Below are 16,051 nucleotides of genomic sequence, written 5' to 3'. Positions count from 1 at the left end.
CCGCTGGCAAACTGTCGTAATTTCCGCATGCGAACACCAACGTAGCATCGCCACGTGGCTTTAATGGCAAAAATGCAGCCTATCCTTCCCCGGACACCTCCGCCTGAAAAATCTGGAAATAAACTGCAAGCAAGCCAATTAAAGGGCTCTGTCATAATGAGACGCAACAGATCATGTGTGGTGAAATTACTGTCTTCTCTCGCGCGGGCAGAGAGAGAGGATTGCAGAGAGCTCTGATTATGTTTTTTCCTCCCTCCCGCTCTCCAAGGGGACGGAAAGAGAGACTGGGAAAATCTTATTTGAAATGTGTACTTAAAGAAATCTGTGTAGACACAAATCCTGACATTATGTTCTCTGTTTGACAGCTGCCCTCCCGTATGTATGCAGTAGCATCCCATCCAGAGAGAGAGAGAGAGAGAGAGAGAGAGAGAGAGAGAGAGAGAGAGAGAGAGAGAGAGAGAGAGAGAGAGAGAGAGAGAGAGAGAGAGAGAGAGAGAGAGAGAGAGAGAGATTAACTCTCCTGCATTGTAGTCACTCAACCCCTGTCCTACACTAATTAGCTACACTTAATATTCAATATTCATATTGAATATGAGTGATGGTGAGGAGTGGACAATTAATTTGCTGGAGAGAGGATGATGAATGAAACAGATGTCACCCCCAAGAGGATGGGCCTCGAACGTTCAGGGGATGGGGCGGTCCTGGTGAGGCTTTGATGGATGCCATATAAATATCTCATCAGTGGTGTGTGTGTTCTGTGGATGTTTCTGTGAGAGAATGGGCATGTGTGTGAGTAAGAGTGGTCCCTCTCTGTATGTGTGCGAGAGAAACTGTGTGCATGTGTTTAGGGGGAGCAGTTGAAACTGGGCAGCTCCCCCACTAATGGAAAGGGTTGTTTTGTGTGTGTGTGATACGTCAAAATTGCAAAAAGGGTTTGAACTATGCTGTTTTTGAGGCAGAGTGAGTGAGTGAGTGAGGTAACGGGAGAGAAAGAAAGTTAGAGAGAGAGATAAAGAGAATGGGAGAGAGTGAAAGAAAGGTGGTAAAAGAGACAACATGGAAAGGGAGAAAATGTGTGAAATAGAGCACTCACTATCACGTATGCTAACCTATTCAGACAACGATAGGCCGGCGGGGATGTTAGCCCTATAGATTTCTAATCAACGTTGGGAGGATTGGAGTGAAACATGTGAAAAAGGTATAGGCGTTTTGGCCTGGGAACACAGATAGCCCCGGTGCACTTCACTGAGACGAAGGCTTTACACCATTAACCACTCTGCAGCCCCAAGGTACTCCCTTCCCAACACGTAAATGTGCTGTACTGGGATCAGTGAAATGTTCCTCCCCCAGAGTGAGACCAAAGAACAGGCTCCAGGCCAGGTGTCCTAACACAGTGATATGGAGAGAGAATGACACATGTGAACTTACTATCTATCAGATATGGACAAGGACACACTATAGTACATACAAACTGTATACTCATGTGAACACACAAACACACACACACACACACACACACACACACACACACACACACACACACACACACACACACACACACACACACACACACACACACACACACACACACACACACACACACACACACACACACACACACACACACACAGCTTCAAGAATATAAGGGCTTTTATGAGTTTCAGACACTGTAAGGACCTACTCAGACACAGCCATGTATCCAGTCATAGGCAGAGGAGCCTTTGGCATTTCAAGGGGAGGCATCAGGCCCTGATACAATCTGGTGACATCTTGCTCTCCCAAATGTCTTTTTATTTTTGCTATGTTTTCTTCACAAATATATCAAAGTGTAGCACCCATAACTGTCTATGTGCCTGCATCTGATATGCATACCTTGGTTGATACATTTATAATTAAATATTCTTAATAAGGTTGCTAAAATGAGACACGTTCGGCTCGGGAGGATATCCGCTAAACCATTCTGATCCGGGGCCTCTTAATAGGAGGTGAGGTTGTCGTCATGCATCTGACTAATTAGCCCAGCGTAGGTTATTAAGCCGCTAATTGATTGGATGTGATGCCTCTTCAACCAAACTGGCAAGGGGGAAAAAACATTTTTGCAGTTCCTCCACTCCCCCACTCCTGCAGCTCCTCCACTCCCCCACTCCTCCACTCCCCCACTCCTGCAGCTCCTCCACTCCCCCACTCCTCCACTCCCCCACTCCTACAGCTCCTCCACTCCCCCACTCCTGCAGCTCCTCCACTCCCCCACTCCTGAAGCTCCTCCACTCCCCCACTCCTCCACTCCCCCACTCCTGCAGCTCCTCCACTCCCCCACTCCTGAAGTTCCTCCACTCCCCCACTACTCCACTTCCCCACTCCTGCAGCTCCTCCACTCCCCCAGCTCCTCCACTCCCCCAGCTCCTCCACTCCCCCACTCCCCACTCCTGCAGCTCCTCCACTCCCCCACTCCTGCAGCTCCTCCACTCCTGCAGCTCCTCCACTCCCCCACTCCTGCAGCTCCTCCACTCCCCCACTCCTGCAACTCCTCCACCCCCCCACTCCTGAAGCTCCTCCACTCCCCCACTCCTCCCCCACTCCTGCAGCTCCTCCACTCCCCCACTCCTGCAGCTCCTCCACTCCCCCACTCCTGCAACTCCTCCACTCCCCCACTCCTGCAACTCCTCCACTCTCCCACTCCTGAAGCTCCTCCACTCCCCCACTCCTCCACTCCTGCAGCTCCTCCACTCCCCCACTCCTGCAGCTCCTACACTCCCCCACTCCTGCAACTCCTGCAGCTCCTCCACTCCCCTCCTCCACTCCCCCACTCCTGTAGCTCCTCTACTCCCCCACTCCTGCAGCTCCTCCACTCCCCCACTCCTGTAGCTCCACTACTCCCCCACTCCTGTAGCTCCTCTACTCCCCCACTCCTGTAGCTCCTCTACTCCCCCACTCCTGTAGCTCCTCTACTCCCCCACTCCTGCAGCTCCTCTACTCCCCCACTCCTGTAGCTCCTCTACTCCCCCACTCCTGCAGCTCCTCCACTCCCCCACTCCTGCAGCTCCTCCACTCCCCCACTCCTGCAGCTCCTCCACTCCTGTAGCTCCTCTACTCCCCCACTCCTGCAGCTCCTCCACTCCCCCACTCCTGCAGCTCCTCCACTCCCCCAGCTCCTCCACTCTCCCACTCCTGCAGCTCCTCCACTCCCCCACTCCTGCAGCTCCTCCACTCCCCCACTCCTGCAACTCCTCCACTCCCCCACTCCTGAAGCTCCTCCACTCCCCACTCCTGAAGCTCCTCCACTCCCCCACTCCTGCAGCTCCTCCACTCCCCCACTCCTGCAACTCCTCCACTCCCCCACTCCTGAAGCTCCTCCACTCCCCCACTCCTGAAGCTCCTCCACTCCCCCACAAGTGTTGGGATTCCTATCATCTCAACTGACATTCCAACGCCATCATGTCTTGAATGTACCATACAACTAGGTAGGGCATACAGAACAGTATGAACCACCACATAAAACAATAAGTGTTAAGACTTCTTATCCGAAAAGAGAAATAAGTCTACTAAAAACAGAATCCTTCATCCCTCCAATTCCTAACTGGCCATCTGTGTTCTAAAGCAGTTCAAATGACCACCCTACTGTACCTCAGGGGGCTGGCCTCAGTGAACCTCACAACATAACTGACACTGACCTGGAGGGAAAAGAAATGTCACCGGCATGATGTGGCATAAATACCGTGTGCCTTCCATATTGAAACATAGTCTTTCTTCTGGGTGATTCACGGTTGCACTTATCCTTCTGGTATAAGCTAGGCTAACAGTTTTTGCTGTAGCGCTAATCAAGTTCTTGATCATTTCTTCAGATCAAGGATTCACTTTCAACACAAAGTTAAGTTTTCAAATGATCATAATCTGGTGAGTGGAACTCGATTGGTAAATGTTTAGCCTAATGGTTGTGTTTTTGTGTTCTTATGATTGAGACCTACTGGCTTATTATGTCCTTGTGAATGGACTGCTTATTCTATAACATCATGCTGTGTGTGACTGCTGTCTTTCTATCAGTCTATGTGTTTTACAGAAAGTGCACTCTCCTACATGGAGTGCACCGCGTATTACGGTCGCTGTCCTTTCAGCATCACGGGCCTGTCACACTCTGTGACACTGTAGTCACTTTTGGTGATAGTGGGATGGTGACGGCGTTAGGCTACCATGGGTTGTGAAAGTAGTGTGGCTTGTTGCTGTTGGTAGCATTGTCAGTGCGGGTGCCATCTCTGTGTGAGTGGCAGGCCGAAGCATGGCTCAACCTCAGGCCTGTTTCATTTAGTTGGGCGCATTAGGCCTAAGTGATGCTACGTTTCTGTTATTTCTTTTGATTTTTGAGTTTGGAAGAAACATGTTCAAATAAGTTTTTCCTCCACTGAAGGTCCAATAGCCACGATTCGCCACCGTAATGTACTAACAATTGATCATCCACATTGACGTACCCACTATTTGAAAACCACAAAACAGTATCCTTTACTCTGTAACAGGAATACTTATTTAACGGAAAAGCACATCTATTCAAGCTAGTGACCAAATCCCAAAATCCCAAAGGCTCTATCTATTAATTGCACAGTCGCTCTAATGACGTTGCGCAACATCTGCATTGTTACAGGGTGCTCTGGCATACGGAGGGGTTATCCACTTTAACATATGCCAGCATGCTAAACGCTGTGCCAAGCGTAACCCAGGCATACGCAGAACAGCTGGCATTGTGTTCGGCTCACCGGCTGATCACGGCATCAAAGGCATACTAGAGGGTTCTGTGTGAAACCTGGCCATTTGTGCTCTCTTACTGGGAGCATCCAGTTCAAATCATGCTTTATATTCCATCTTTGACAGACAAACATGCCAAAACCTGAGGTAAAATCTGTCCAAATTCAATTCAATTGAGGTTTGAATTGGGTGTGTATTGTGAATGGGAAAAAACAATCCATTTGTATTGTGAAGAGACTTGGTCAGTTGTCAGTCAAGAGGGCGCACCATAACCATTTGGCTATTTGGTTTTGTGTTCAGGAGGTTTTGTTCTGTCAATACCTTTTCTCTTGGAGTCGAATGCCTCAGAGTGGCTAAATTGCCCCTCCATTATCAAGTCAATGTCTCTTGGAGAAGTAAGTGCACTTAAAAATAGCATTAGCGCCCGAGGCTAGCCCTTAATTACGGTATGTGCATCTGAGCATGCACAATGCCTTTGTATTGTAAGAAAAAGTTCCATTTCTTAGTCTTTCTATGAGTATGTGAGGGTCAAGGAGCTTTGGGGATCGGCCTAACCTTTGTATGGTACTCCATAGCAAGGCTAAGAGCATCATGTAACGGACTGCCAGGGGGTTTCTACAAGACAAAGCAGAATTCCTAGCGTAAATGGTCAATGCACAGTGTCCTATGGAGTAATTACATAATAAAGTAACGACATGATTGTGAAGCACAGAGTTTGTAGAGTACAGTACTTCTACTGGAGAAAACTATGATTACTGCTTATTCCTTTATGATAGTGAAGCCCTGGTAGCGGATAGCTACTCCGAAGACCACGGTAACATTGTGCTTAATTACGTTTCCATTGTCTTGTGATCTGATTGCGTGCGACTGAACCACAGGTTTGTAATTTAACACAGTTGTTGAGGAGGGTTCTGGAGCCTTTGGTGTTTTGTAACCCATATTTGTGCTGTGAACATGGTCACATGGTCAGAGTGGAATGGACTCAATTGAAATCGAATTACCATGCAGGCAAATTAATCTGTGGAATTTAATTTGAACTGTTGTAAAAATGCTAATTTCAGAACAGCCTGGAAGCCCATATGCAAATACAACACTATTTTACAATAATTCATATTAGGGGAGGCAAGCATAAAACACAATTTACAACCCCCTGACATCTGGGAATACAGTATCATTAGCCCTAAGTCTAGCCAGGAGGTGCGGATCAGTGTGCTCACATGAGCCTGTGTGTGTGTGTGTGTGTGTGTGTGTGTGTGTGTGTGTGTGTGTGTGTGTGTGTGTGTGTGTGTGTGTGTGTGTGTGTGTGTGTGTGTGTGTGTGTGTGTGTGTGTGTGTGTGTGTGTGCGTGTGTGCGCGTGTGCGTGTGCGTGCGTGTACATGCCTGACAGAAGGTCTATGAATGTGTGGCTCTATGGATGAATATAAATGGAGTTAAAAGCATCGAGTTAATGACCATTGACATATACACTCCATAAAGAGATGCATCATTTTGGAGAAAAACACCATATTATTCCATAATCTATTCATATACTGACACTGACCCTGACAGCCATCCGAGTGACACAGCGACGTGGTCGGGCTTGAGCCCTATGATAATGCCCTGTGAATAACAACAATATGGGAAAGTCTGTTCCTCACAGTGCACTGAGGAATTATATTGCACATTATGTTCGCCGCAGAGCCGCGCACAATTTGACCTCTGCATGGAAACGCACTAGTCTGTCTCCTGATTCTACTTGAGCCATCAGAACCTGGCAAGAGCACTTTCATTTGTTGGTGTAGGACGCAGCCAGCGTAACAAATGTATGTAATTCCCCACGTTATTGTTCTCCCTTTCTCTCTCTCTCCCTTCTATTCTCACTCCACACGCAACGGCTTGAGCGAGGAGAGTAAAAGAAAGAGAGAGGGAGAGATGGACGGATGAATAAATAGACGGAGAGTATTTGCTTTTCCACTTTCCACGTAGTTAATCAAGGGCTACGCCAGAGGGAAAGATAGAGTGTTCTGCATCCCGAATGGCACCATATTCCCTTCCTTTGACCAGGGCCCATAGGTGCCATTTGGGATGCATCCTGTGAGTGAACGCGTGTGAAGGACAGCCAGATAGAGTTTTGGGGACGAAAACAGTTCGGGTGTTTACAGATGTCCGGGGGAGCCCGTCGATACTTATTCGACACATTAAAAGAGGAGCGTTCACTCCACTGGGATACAACACGCCATCCGTCATTAGTGGAGAGAATCAATTAAACCAGCATTAGGCCCCAGGGTGACTTAGTTTGTATTCCAAATGGCACCCTATTCCCTATATAGTGCACTACTTTTGACTAGGGTCCATAGAGCGATTGATTTAGGAGGGATTGAAAGCAACAAGTCACATATGACCTAAGTAGTTGCTCAATAAACGGACAGGAAAACCCATTCCTACTCTGAAGGAGGGATCTTCGGGAGTGTATCAATGATCAATAATGATCAATGGATCGTCAATATGTGTCTAGCTGCAGTGAGGAAGGGTCCAGAGAGGACAAACAAACAAGCACAAAGGCAAAACCATTAGACCTCTAACAACCTCCAGGGCTTGTTGTGTTTTGTTTGGTGCTGTTTGTTTGCTAGGAATGCTGGGGAGGCAAACAGTCGTTGCATTAAATGTCGCTAGTGAATCACTGAGCTGTTCAGTTCCGGGCCCTGGTCAAAATTGAAAAGATATATAATATAGAGGTACCTAGGGCTGGATTAGAAATGGTTTGTCCGAAATGCCATCCTCTTCCCTATATAGTGCAATTTTGACCAGGGCCCATAGAAGCTTTGATCAAAAGTAGTGTAGGGAATAGGATGCTATTTGTGACGTAGTCATGGGTTTGAGGGAACTGAACAGCTCAGTGATTCACTAGCGACATTTAATGCAATGACTTATGTGTTTCAGACATAAGGAAGTGGATGGCTGCAAACGTTCTACTTTTAAACTCGGACAAAACAGAGATGTTTGTTCTAGGTCCCAAGAAACAAAGAGATCTTCTGTTGAATCTGACAATTAATCTTAATGGTTGTACAGTCGTCTCAAATACAACTGTGAAGGACCTCGGCGTTACTCTGGACCCTGATCTTTCTTTTGAAGAACATATCAAAAAAACATATAATAATATAATAATATATGCCATTTAGCAGACGCTTTTATCCAAAGCGACTTACAGTCATGTGTGCATACATTCTACGAATCAAACCCACTACCCTGGCAAAATGCTCTACCAACTGATATAAAATGACCATGCTGGTCATTTATGAACATTTGAACATCTTGGCCATGTTCTGTTACAATCTCCACCCGGCACAGCCAGAAGAGGACTGGCCACCATCTCATAGCCTGGTTCCTCTCTAGGTTTCTTCCTAGGCCTTCCTAGGGAGTTTTTCCTAGCCACCGTGCTTTTACACCTGCATTGCTTGCTGTTTGGCGTTTTAGGCTGGGTTTCTGTACAGCACTTTGAGATATCAGCTGATGTACGAAGGGCTATATAAATACATTTGATTTGATTTGTTTGCCTCCCCAGCATTCCTAGCAAACAAACAGCACCAAACAAAACACAACAAGCCCTGGAGGTTGTTAGAGGTCTAATGGTTTTGCCTTTGTGCTTGTTTGTTTGTCTTCTCTGGACCCTTCCTCACTGCAGCTAGACACATATTGACGATCCATTGATCATTATTGATCATTGAAACACTCCCGAAGATCCCTCCTTCAGAGTAGGAATGGGTTTCTCTGTTTGTCTATTATGCATGGTTGTTTGGCTCCACCACCGGCGTCCCCCCATCTCACCCCGGGGCTCATCAGGGAAAATAATGCCCTCTTTCAATAGTCCCGAGCCCAATTTGCCACATCAACTAAAGTAATAGCATCAAATCCACATAGGCACAGTCCGATGCCAACAAAAGGTCCTTTCTATCCATGCCTATCCACATGTTAACCAAACAAAGCATTGCCATATAGCATTTGTCCGTGATAGCATCGTTAGCGCCAAAACCCCAAACCCTCCCTACGTGTGTGCTGTCCTGTCCGGGGACATTTTTTTCCCGCCTTTGCGGGAGAAGTCAGGGCAGCCGGCCGGACATGGGCACACAGGACTGGCTTCGAGGATGGTGCCATCTGTTGAGCAGGCCGAGTCAGCCATTTTCGCCCTCTCACATGTCTCATATCCTCCACCATATCTCCTCGCCTGCGGGGCTAACACACCCCAGTTGGGCTAACACACTGCACTGACGGAGGCATTCAGCTTCCCTTCTTCCTCTATGGGGTTTTAGAGTGTTAAAATGAGGAGGTGGTGGTGGGAGGGGGTTATTCAGTTGGTATATTGGTCTTTCCTCTCACGGCTAGTGCAGTATTGGGGAGAGTCCTAAGGCTGAGCTGAGCAGCTGAAGTGTTTATGCAGATGCAGTGGCACACTAGAGAGAAAATGGATGCAGTCACTGGCATGGAGCTAACACAGAGGCTCAAAAGCAATGGAGAGAGAGAGAGAGAGAGAGAGACAGAGAGAGAGAGAGAGAGAGAGAGAGAGAGAGAGAGAGAGAAGAGAAAGAAGGAATATCTGCAATAAAGGGTCTATAGCAACAAAGAATAAAGGTGGAGAGAAGAGAGAGCTGAATATAGCTGTTTATATCTGATTATAAACTGGATGGTTCGAGCCCTGAATGCTGATTGGCTGAAAGCCATGGTATATCAGACCTTATTCTATGGGTATGAAATAACCTTTATTTTCCTGCTCTATTTACATTGGTAACCAGTTTATAATAGCAATGTTTGTGGTATATTGCCAAAATACCATGACTAAGGGCTGTATCAAGGCACTCTGCATTGCGTCATGCATATGAACAGCCCGTAGTCATGGTATATTGGCCATATACCACACCCCTTCTGGCCTTATTGCTTAAATATAGCAGGATACAGCTGAATATAGCTAGATATACCTAAATATAGCTGGATATAATTGAATATAGCTAAATATAGCTGCATATAGCAGGATATAGCTTGATATAGCTAAATATAGCTGGATATAGCTGAAAATAGCTGGATATTGCTCAATATAGCTGGATATAGTTGCATATAGCTGGATATAGCTAAATATAGTTGAATATAGCTGGATATAGCTAAATATAGCTGGATATAGTTGAATATGGCTGGATATAGCTAAATATAGCTGGATATAGTTGAATATAGCTGGATATAGCTAAATATAGCTGGATATAGTTGAATATAGCTGGATATAGCTAAATATAGCTGGATATAGTTGAATATGGCTGGATATAGCTAAATATAGCTGGATATAGTTGAATATAGCTGGATATAGCTGAAAATAGCTGGATATTGCTCAATATAGCTGGATATAGTTGCATATAGCTGGATATAGCTAAATATAGTTGAATATAGCTGGATATAGCTAAATATAGCTGGATATAGTTGAATATGGCTGGATATAGCTAAATATAGCTGGATATAGTTGAATATAGCTGGATATAGCTAAATATAGCTGGATATAGTTGAATATAGCTGGATATAGCTAAATATAGCTGGATATAGTTGAATATGGCTGGATATAGCTAAATATAGCTGGATATAGTTGAATATAGCTGGATATAGCTAAATATAGCTGGATATAGTTGAATATAGCTGGATATAGCTAAATATAGCTGGATATAGTTGAATATAGCTGGATATAGCTGAAAATAGCTGGATATTGCTCAATATAGCTGGATATAGTTGCATATAGCTGGATATAGCTAAATATAGTTGAATATAGCTGGATATAGCTAAATATAGCTGGATATAGTTGAATATGGCTGGATATAGCTAAATATAGCTGGATATAGTTGAATATAGCTGGATATAGCTAAATATAGCTGGATATAGTTGAATATAGCTGGATATAGCTAAATATAGCTGGATATAGTTGAATATGGCTGGATATAGCTTGATATAGCTAAATATAGCTGGATATAGCTTGATATAGCTAAATATAGCTGGATATAGCTTGATATAGCGAAATACATTTACATTTAAGTCATTTAGCAGACGCTCTTATCCAGAGCGACTTACAAATTGGTGCATTCACCTTATGACATCCAGTAGAGCAGTCACTTTACAATAGTGCATCTAAATCTTAAAGGGGGGGGGGGTGAGAAGGATTACTTATCCTATCCTAGGTTCAGGTGTATAACTGTGGCTCCTTCCACCTTCAAAGAACAGGCAAGAGGGCCAACCATGGAGAATAGTAAGACAATTAATTATTTCTATAATAACGCTATATTGTTTGTCCTTGTGTGTCCGTTCATGTTTTTCAGCATAAAGTACTCTGCAGCCACTTAGTGTGGTGTGGACACCAGGTGAGGCCACACACAGATGCCTGTTGAACACTGTCGCTTTAACTACCTTATTTTCTCAATAACAGTCTCTCTCCTTCACTTCATCCCTCTCTCCCCTTCTCCCTAAATCCTCTAGGTTATATCAGCTGTGTCGGTGAACCCCTCCTGCATCTGAACTGGCTAGCTGGATGTCGCAAAATATAGCTGGATATAGTTGAATATAGCTGGATATAGCTGGATATAGTTGAATATAGCTGGATATAGCTAAATATAGCTGGATATAGTTGAATGTAGCTGGATATAGCTAGATATAGCTGGATATGGCTGAAAATAGCTGGATATCGCTAAATATAGCTGGATATAGTTGAATATAGTTGAATATAGCTGGATATAGTTGAATATAGCTGGATATAGCTAGATATAGCTGGATATAGCTAAATATAGCTGGATATAGCTGGATATTGCTAAATATCGCTGAATATAGCTGTATATAGCTGAATATTTGGATATAGCTGAGAGAAGACATAATCCCTGAGAAAATATGTACTATTTCAAATTGGTCTGGATCTCCGTTCTCTTACACCTCAGCTATGGACACTGGCCTGTCATCCAACCCCCTGTCTCCTCCGTTATTCAGTCATTGCTGGACTGCCGTCACCTTCCATCACGGTCAGTTTGTTTTGGCTTGGAAATGATAAACCAGCACAGCTGTCCAAAGGGCTATCAGATCAGCTGTTAGCATGCAGACATCAACAGGGAGAGAAGGGAAGGTGGGGATTTAGGGGTTAGGATGGCCAAGTGCATTTGTGGTTGTCTCATGGGTTACATCTGTGCTCAAATTCCCCCGTGGAATGCCCACTGGCGACTCGAGTTTGGATGTCTGGTAGTTGGCTTTCCGTTATTTTCTTTTGCATGGCACATTAGTCATAGCACCTAAACTACAAGTGCATGGTGACATAGTCCATGTTCATGGTCTATTCTATTCTAAATGATTGCTAGTTGTGCTCAATAGAAAGCACATAAACTGCTGCTATGATTAAAATGGCCAAGTCAGTAAAAACCTAGACACACCTGAAGTGACAATTTACTTTTCCATTCATCTCTCTCACTGTGAAATATATGCAGTGGGAGGGGAACATTGAGATGGGAGAAAATGAAACAGATTGCAGCGAACATTTCTCAACCAAAAGTTTCGAGTCTCGCCCATCAATTTCTCTTTTGCTGCTCCCTCGTCTGTGACCTTGGGAGGACGCTCCGCTATTCAAACACATTCAAGCTGAAGAGGGAGATTCCTGCGGTGTGAAGGGTGTAATAAAACTTTTATTCACCTGCACCTGCTTCCTGGAACGTAGTGATTAATGGGAAGCGGTGTTAAGCAGGGAAAACGGAGTAGGATAAACTCACTGGAGTCTGAAACCTGTTGTGACACCTCAGTGCTCAGATTTCAACTCCAAACATCCTGCAACTCCAATTCAATGTCTTTTTGTGGTGATATATATGGTTATCTCCATATAGGATAAGAATGTAGAGGAATGGACTTATGGCCATGGCCTTGTACTCATCAGGGTGTTGGTTAGAGAGAGAGAGAGAGAGAGAGAGAGAGAGAGAGAGAGAGAGAGAGAGAGAGAGAGAGAGAGAGAGAGAGAGAGAGAGAGAGAGAGAGAGAGAGAGAGAGAGAGAGAGAGAGAGAGAGAGAGAGAGAGAGAGAGAGAGAGAGAGAGAGAGAGAGAGAGAGAGAGAGAGAGAGAGAGAGAGAGAGAGAGAGAGAGAGAGAGAGAGAGAGAATGCTGTGTTTTTGTGTGTGTATGACTGTTCGTGTGTGTATGTGACAATGAGATAAGACCACTTACAAGAGACATATCTCATCCCTACAGTGGCACGAACTGAGGAGAAAGAGAGGACGAGAAGAAGTGACGAAAAGTGACACTTACTTTCGGCGTCGGTGAGAAGGAGGAGCAGACCCAGGACGAGCAGTGCGGGTCTAGCTATGTGCATCATGGGACAGCTTGGCACCAGCATGCTTTGGCAGCCTCAGTGGTGCTGGCTCACAGAGCTCTGTGAGTCAGTCTGGTCTGACTTCTCAGATGCAGGATATTCACAGCCTGCGGGGGGAGAGAGGGAGGAAAGGAGAGATGGGAGGGAAAGAGAGTGAGGGCATGAATGAAACAAAGTGGTTTGGCTTCTCGTACTTTATCTATCTAGTGCACATTTCTGACATACCCACACAGACTCAGTAGGTTCTGACAGCTAAAGAGGAGAGAGGGTGATGTGCTCGCAGGCTATATTCGGACACTTCGGAACGCATGTTAGTGTGCTCACGTCCACACGCACGTACACAGATGAAAGGGCTCACTAACGCACTCGCAGCAAGGATTTGCACACAAGCTCTAATCAAATTAACTATTTGTTTGTGATCATCACTGTTACATGTCAGACTTTTACATAATTTGCTAAATCATTTACTGATACCATGTGCTATGAAGAATGTAAAAAAAATAGGTTCTGAGATGTACATACAGAAAACTCACACATTCAACGTGCTAGCAGGGGAATCCTAACCTGTTTAGCCTACTATATTAACACTAATGGGGAACTAACCTAAACCGGCCCTGGAGAACCATATAGCTGGCCATTCAATTCACAGCACCGAATGTCTCCTTTCGTTCTTTTTTGAGCGTATGGTGAGACAGTAACATATTGGTGGATTTCTCTCCAGAGACCAGTGCTATCCATAAACTATGTAGTGACAAAATGCCACCATTGTTCTTAGTACCCTTAAAAACACTCAGCTCCACCTCATATTTATGCCCGTCTTACACCAGTAGCTGCAGCTTTAATAGCTTTAAGTGTCTCCAAATGGATTAGGAGAAAAGAGAAGGCAACAAATCTATACAGTTTGATGGAGTAAGCTAGCGTTAGCCAAACTTATACTGTATGCAACCAACACCTCCTTTATCAAGCACTGCTTGAAGTACACATTAAATCTGTATGACCAAGTAGGTTAGGCTTGTGTTCCCTCTCATGTTTCGCCACCCCTTCCTTTATCATAAGCCGCTATGTGGATGGGGTAATTAATCTGACAGAGCATGATAGCATTAGCAAGTAGCCCACTCGATTCCGCGTCATGAATTTGCAAAAGCTCGTGCTTAATCCATAGTGACTGACACGTTTTGGTGGTCATGAATTTCTGGACTCTTCTGGTAGCTAATCCGCTCCATGAGCTCTGGTGACACACAGTGTATTAGCATTAGCATGCTAACCAGTTAGCATGATAGCCTAGCATGGGAGGAGGCTATTATCTGAGACAGACGGTGCATTCCAATATACACATTTTCCAAGCAGGTCTGCACAGATTATATCATGTGGATTTGGTTCCTGAGATGTAAAACACTTTTCCAGGCATTGTAGATATCTAATCAGTATGTAGATCTGTGCTTAAAATGTGTATTTGGAACGCACGCAAAATGGTTGAACTTGCTTGAGGTACACTGACGCTGAGAGCCTTCACGCTTCTTCAGACGGACACATCATTTGACCTCTGACCTCTTAGACAGCTTGACATTTAGCAGAGTAGCACCGAATGCTAGCGAACAGATAGTATTGACTATTAGCGCATTAGCCACACCACAGGTGCAGACAGAGCACTGTTTACCCTCCCAAACGCATTAGAGGTATCGCATAATCCTTTTATACACGGGGCTCATTCGTCCGGCTATTTATCTGATGATTTATAAACAAATAAAACATCCAGAAAACCAAAAGTGCAATCAGTGTGGTAGACGATGACAAAGTACCTCATTTCCCTGCTACCCATCTCCCCGCCTCTCTCTCCCTGTTTCTCCCCCTTTTATTCCTTCAGCTGTAGCCTGTAAATGGCAGAAAAGACAGGGAGATAGTGCACCTGTCACACTCCATTTGTGTCGTGGGGAGATAGACGTGACTACCTGTCTCAGAGCGCCGTGAGGCCTGTGGTGGCCGTGAGGCGTGTGGCGAACAGAATCAATTTGAAGCAATCTCAACCAACAATACGCACGCACGCACGCACGCACGCACGCACGCACGCACGCACGCACGCACGCACACACACACGCACACACACGCACACACACACACACGCACACACACACGACACACACACACACACGCACGCACACACACACACACACACACACACACACACACACACACACACACAAAATGGCTCACATACATATACACTGTCATACACATAATTTCTGCATGACTAGTATTTGTAGTGCATTCTATTCCATAACACTGTGTAAGGATACCACTGAAGTGCAATCCATAGTAAGCAACAACAGAAAGCTCCTCTAATCAAGGTCACTGACGTCTTTTTTATTGATTTATTTGACCTTTATTTAACTAGGCAAGTCAGTTAAGAACAAATTCCTATTTTCAATGACGGCCAAGGAACAGTGGGTAAACTGCCTGTTCAGGGGCAGAACGACAGACCTTGTCAGCTCGGGGATATGAACTTGCAACCTTCCGGTTACTAGCCCAACGCTCTAACCACTAGGCTAGCCTGCCGCCCCACGTCTTCCCTGACTTTTGCTTTGCATGCGAAATCTGGGTTGATAGCCTTTGAGTTAATTAATGTAGTGTGAATTTCCATAATGACATGACATTAGGAGTCCTCACTATACACAGTACTCAGCAGCCTTCCCTTCCTTTCACTTCCTCCCTCCACATGCTGCTACAGACAAACAAAGCCATCTGCATGTTTCGTAAGCACCAACCAGGGGAGAGGAAGGCTATTCTATCCTTGTGAACACAAGCAGCCCTAATGAGAACAAAGTAGCCAACAAATCGATCCTGAAATTGGAACCTAGAACCTAAAAGGGTTCTTCGACTGTCCCATTAGATGAACCCTTTGAAGAAACCTTTTTGGTTCCAGGTAGAAGAACCCTTTTGAGTTCCAGGTAGAACTCTTTCCACAGAGGTATTTAACCCAAAA

At 45.1% G+C, this 16,051-nt stretch overlaps 1 protein-coding gene across 37 annotated transcripts in view; it reads right to left on the bottom strand.

Annotated features, from left to right (window-relative positions):
* The window catches only part of LOC124008624 (receptor-type tyrosine-protein phosphatase delta-like), a 651,437-nt gene that overhangs the window by 143,482 nt on the left and 491,904 nt on the right, over positions 1–16,051 (bottom strand). For all 37 annotated transcript variants that reach the window (XM_046320037.1, XM_046320036.1, XM_046320049.1 and 34 more), the window contains one exon: positions 13,008–13,178. In XM_046320037.1, coding sequence (XP_046175993.1) covers positions 13,008–13,095 — 88 coding nt within the window. In that variant the 5' untranslated portion in view covers positions 13,096–13,178. The remainder of the gene's footprint in view (positions 1–13,007; positions 13,179–16,051) is intronic.

Source organism: Oncorhynchus gorbuscha, linkage group LG21 (genome assembly GCF_021184085.1).
Source record: "Oncorhynchus gorbuscha isolate QuinsamMale2020 ecotype Even-year linkage group LG21, OgorEven_v1.0, whole genome shotgun sequence".
NCBI classification, from domain to species: domain Eukaryota; kingdom Metazoa; phylum Chordata; class Actinopteri; order Salmoniformes; family Salmonidae; genus Oncorhynchus; species Oncorhynchus gorbuscha.
The sequence above is the reverse complement of the archived record's forward strand: the minus strand, read 5'-3'. Positions and strand labels throughout refer to the sequence as shown.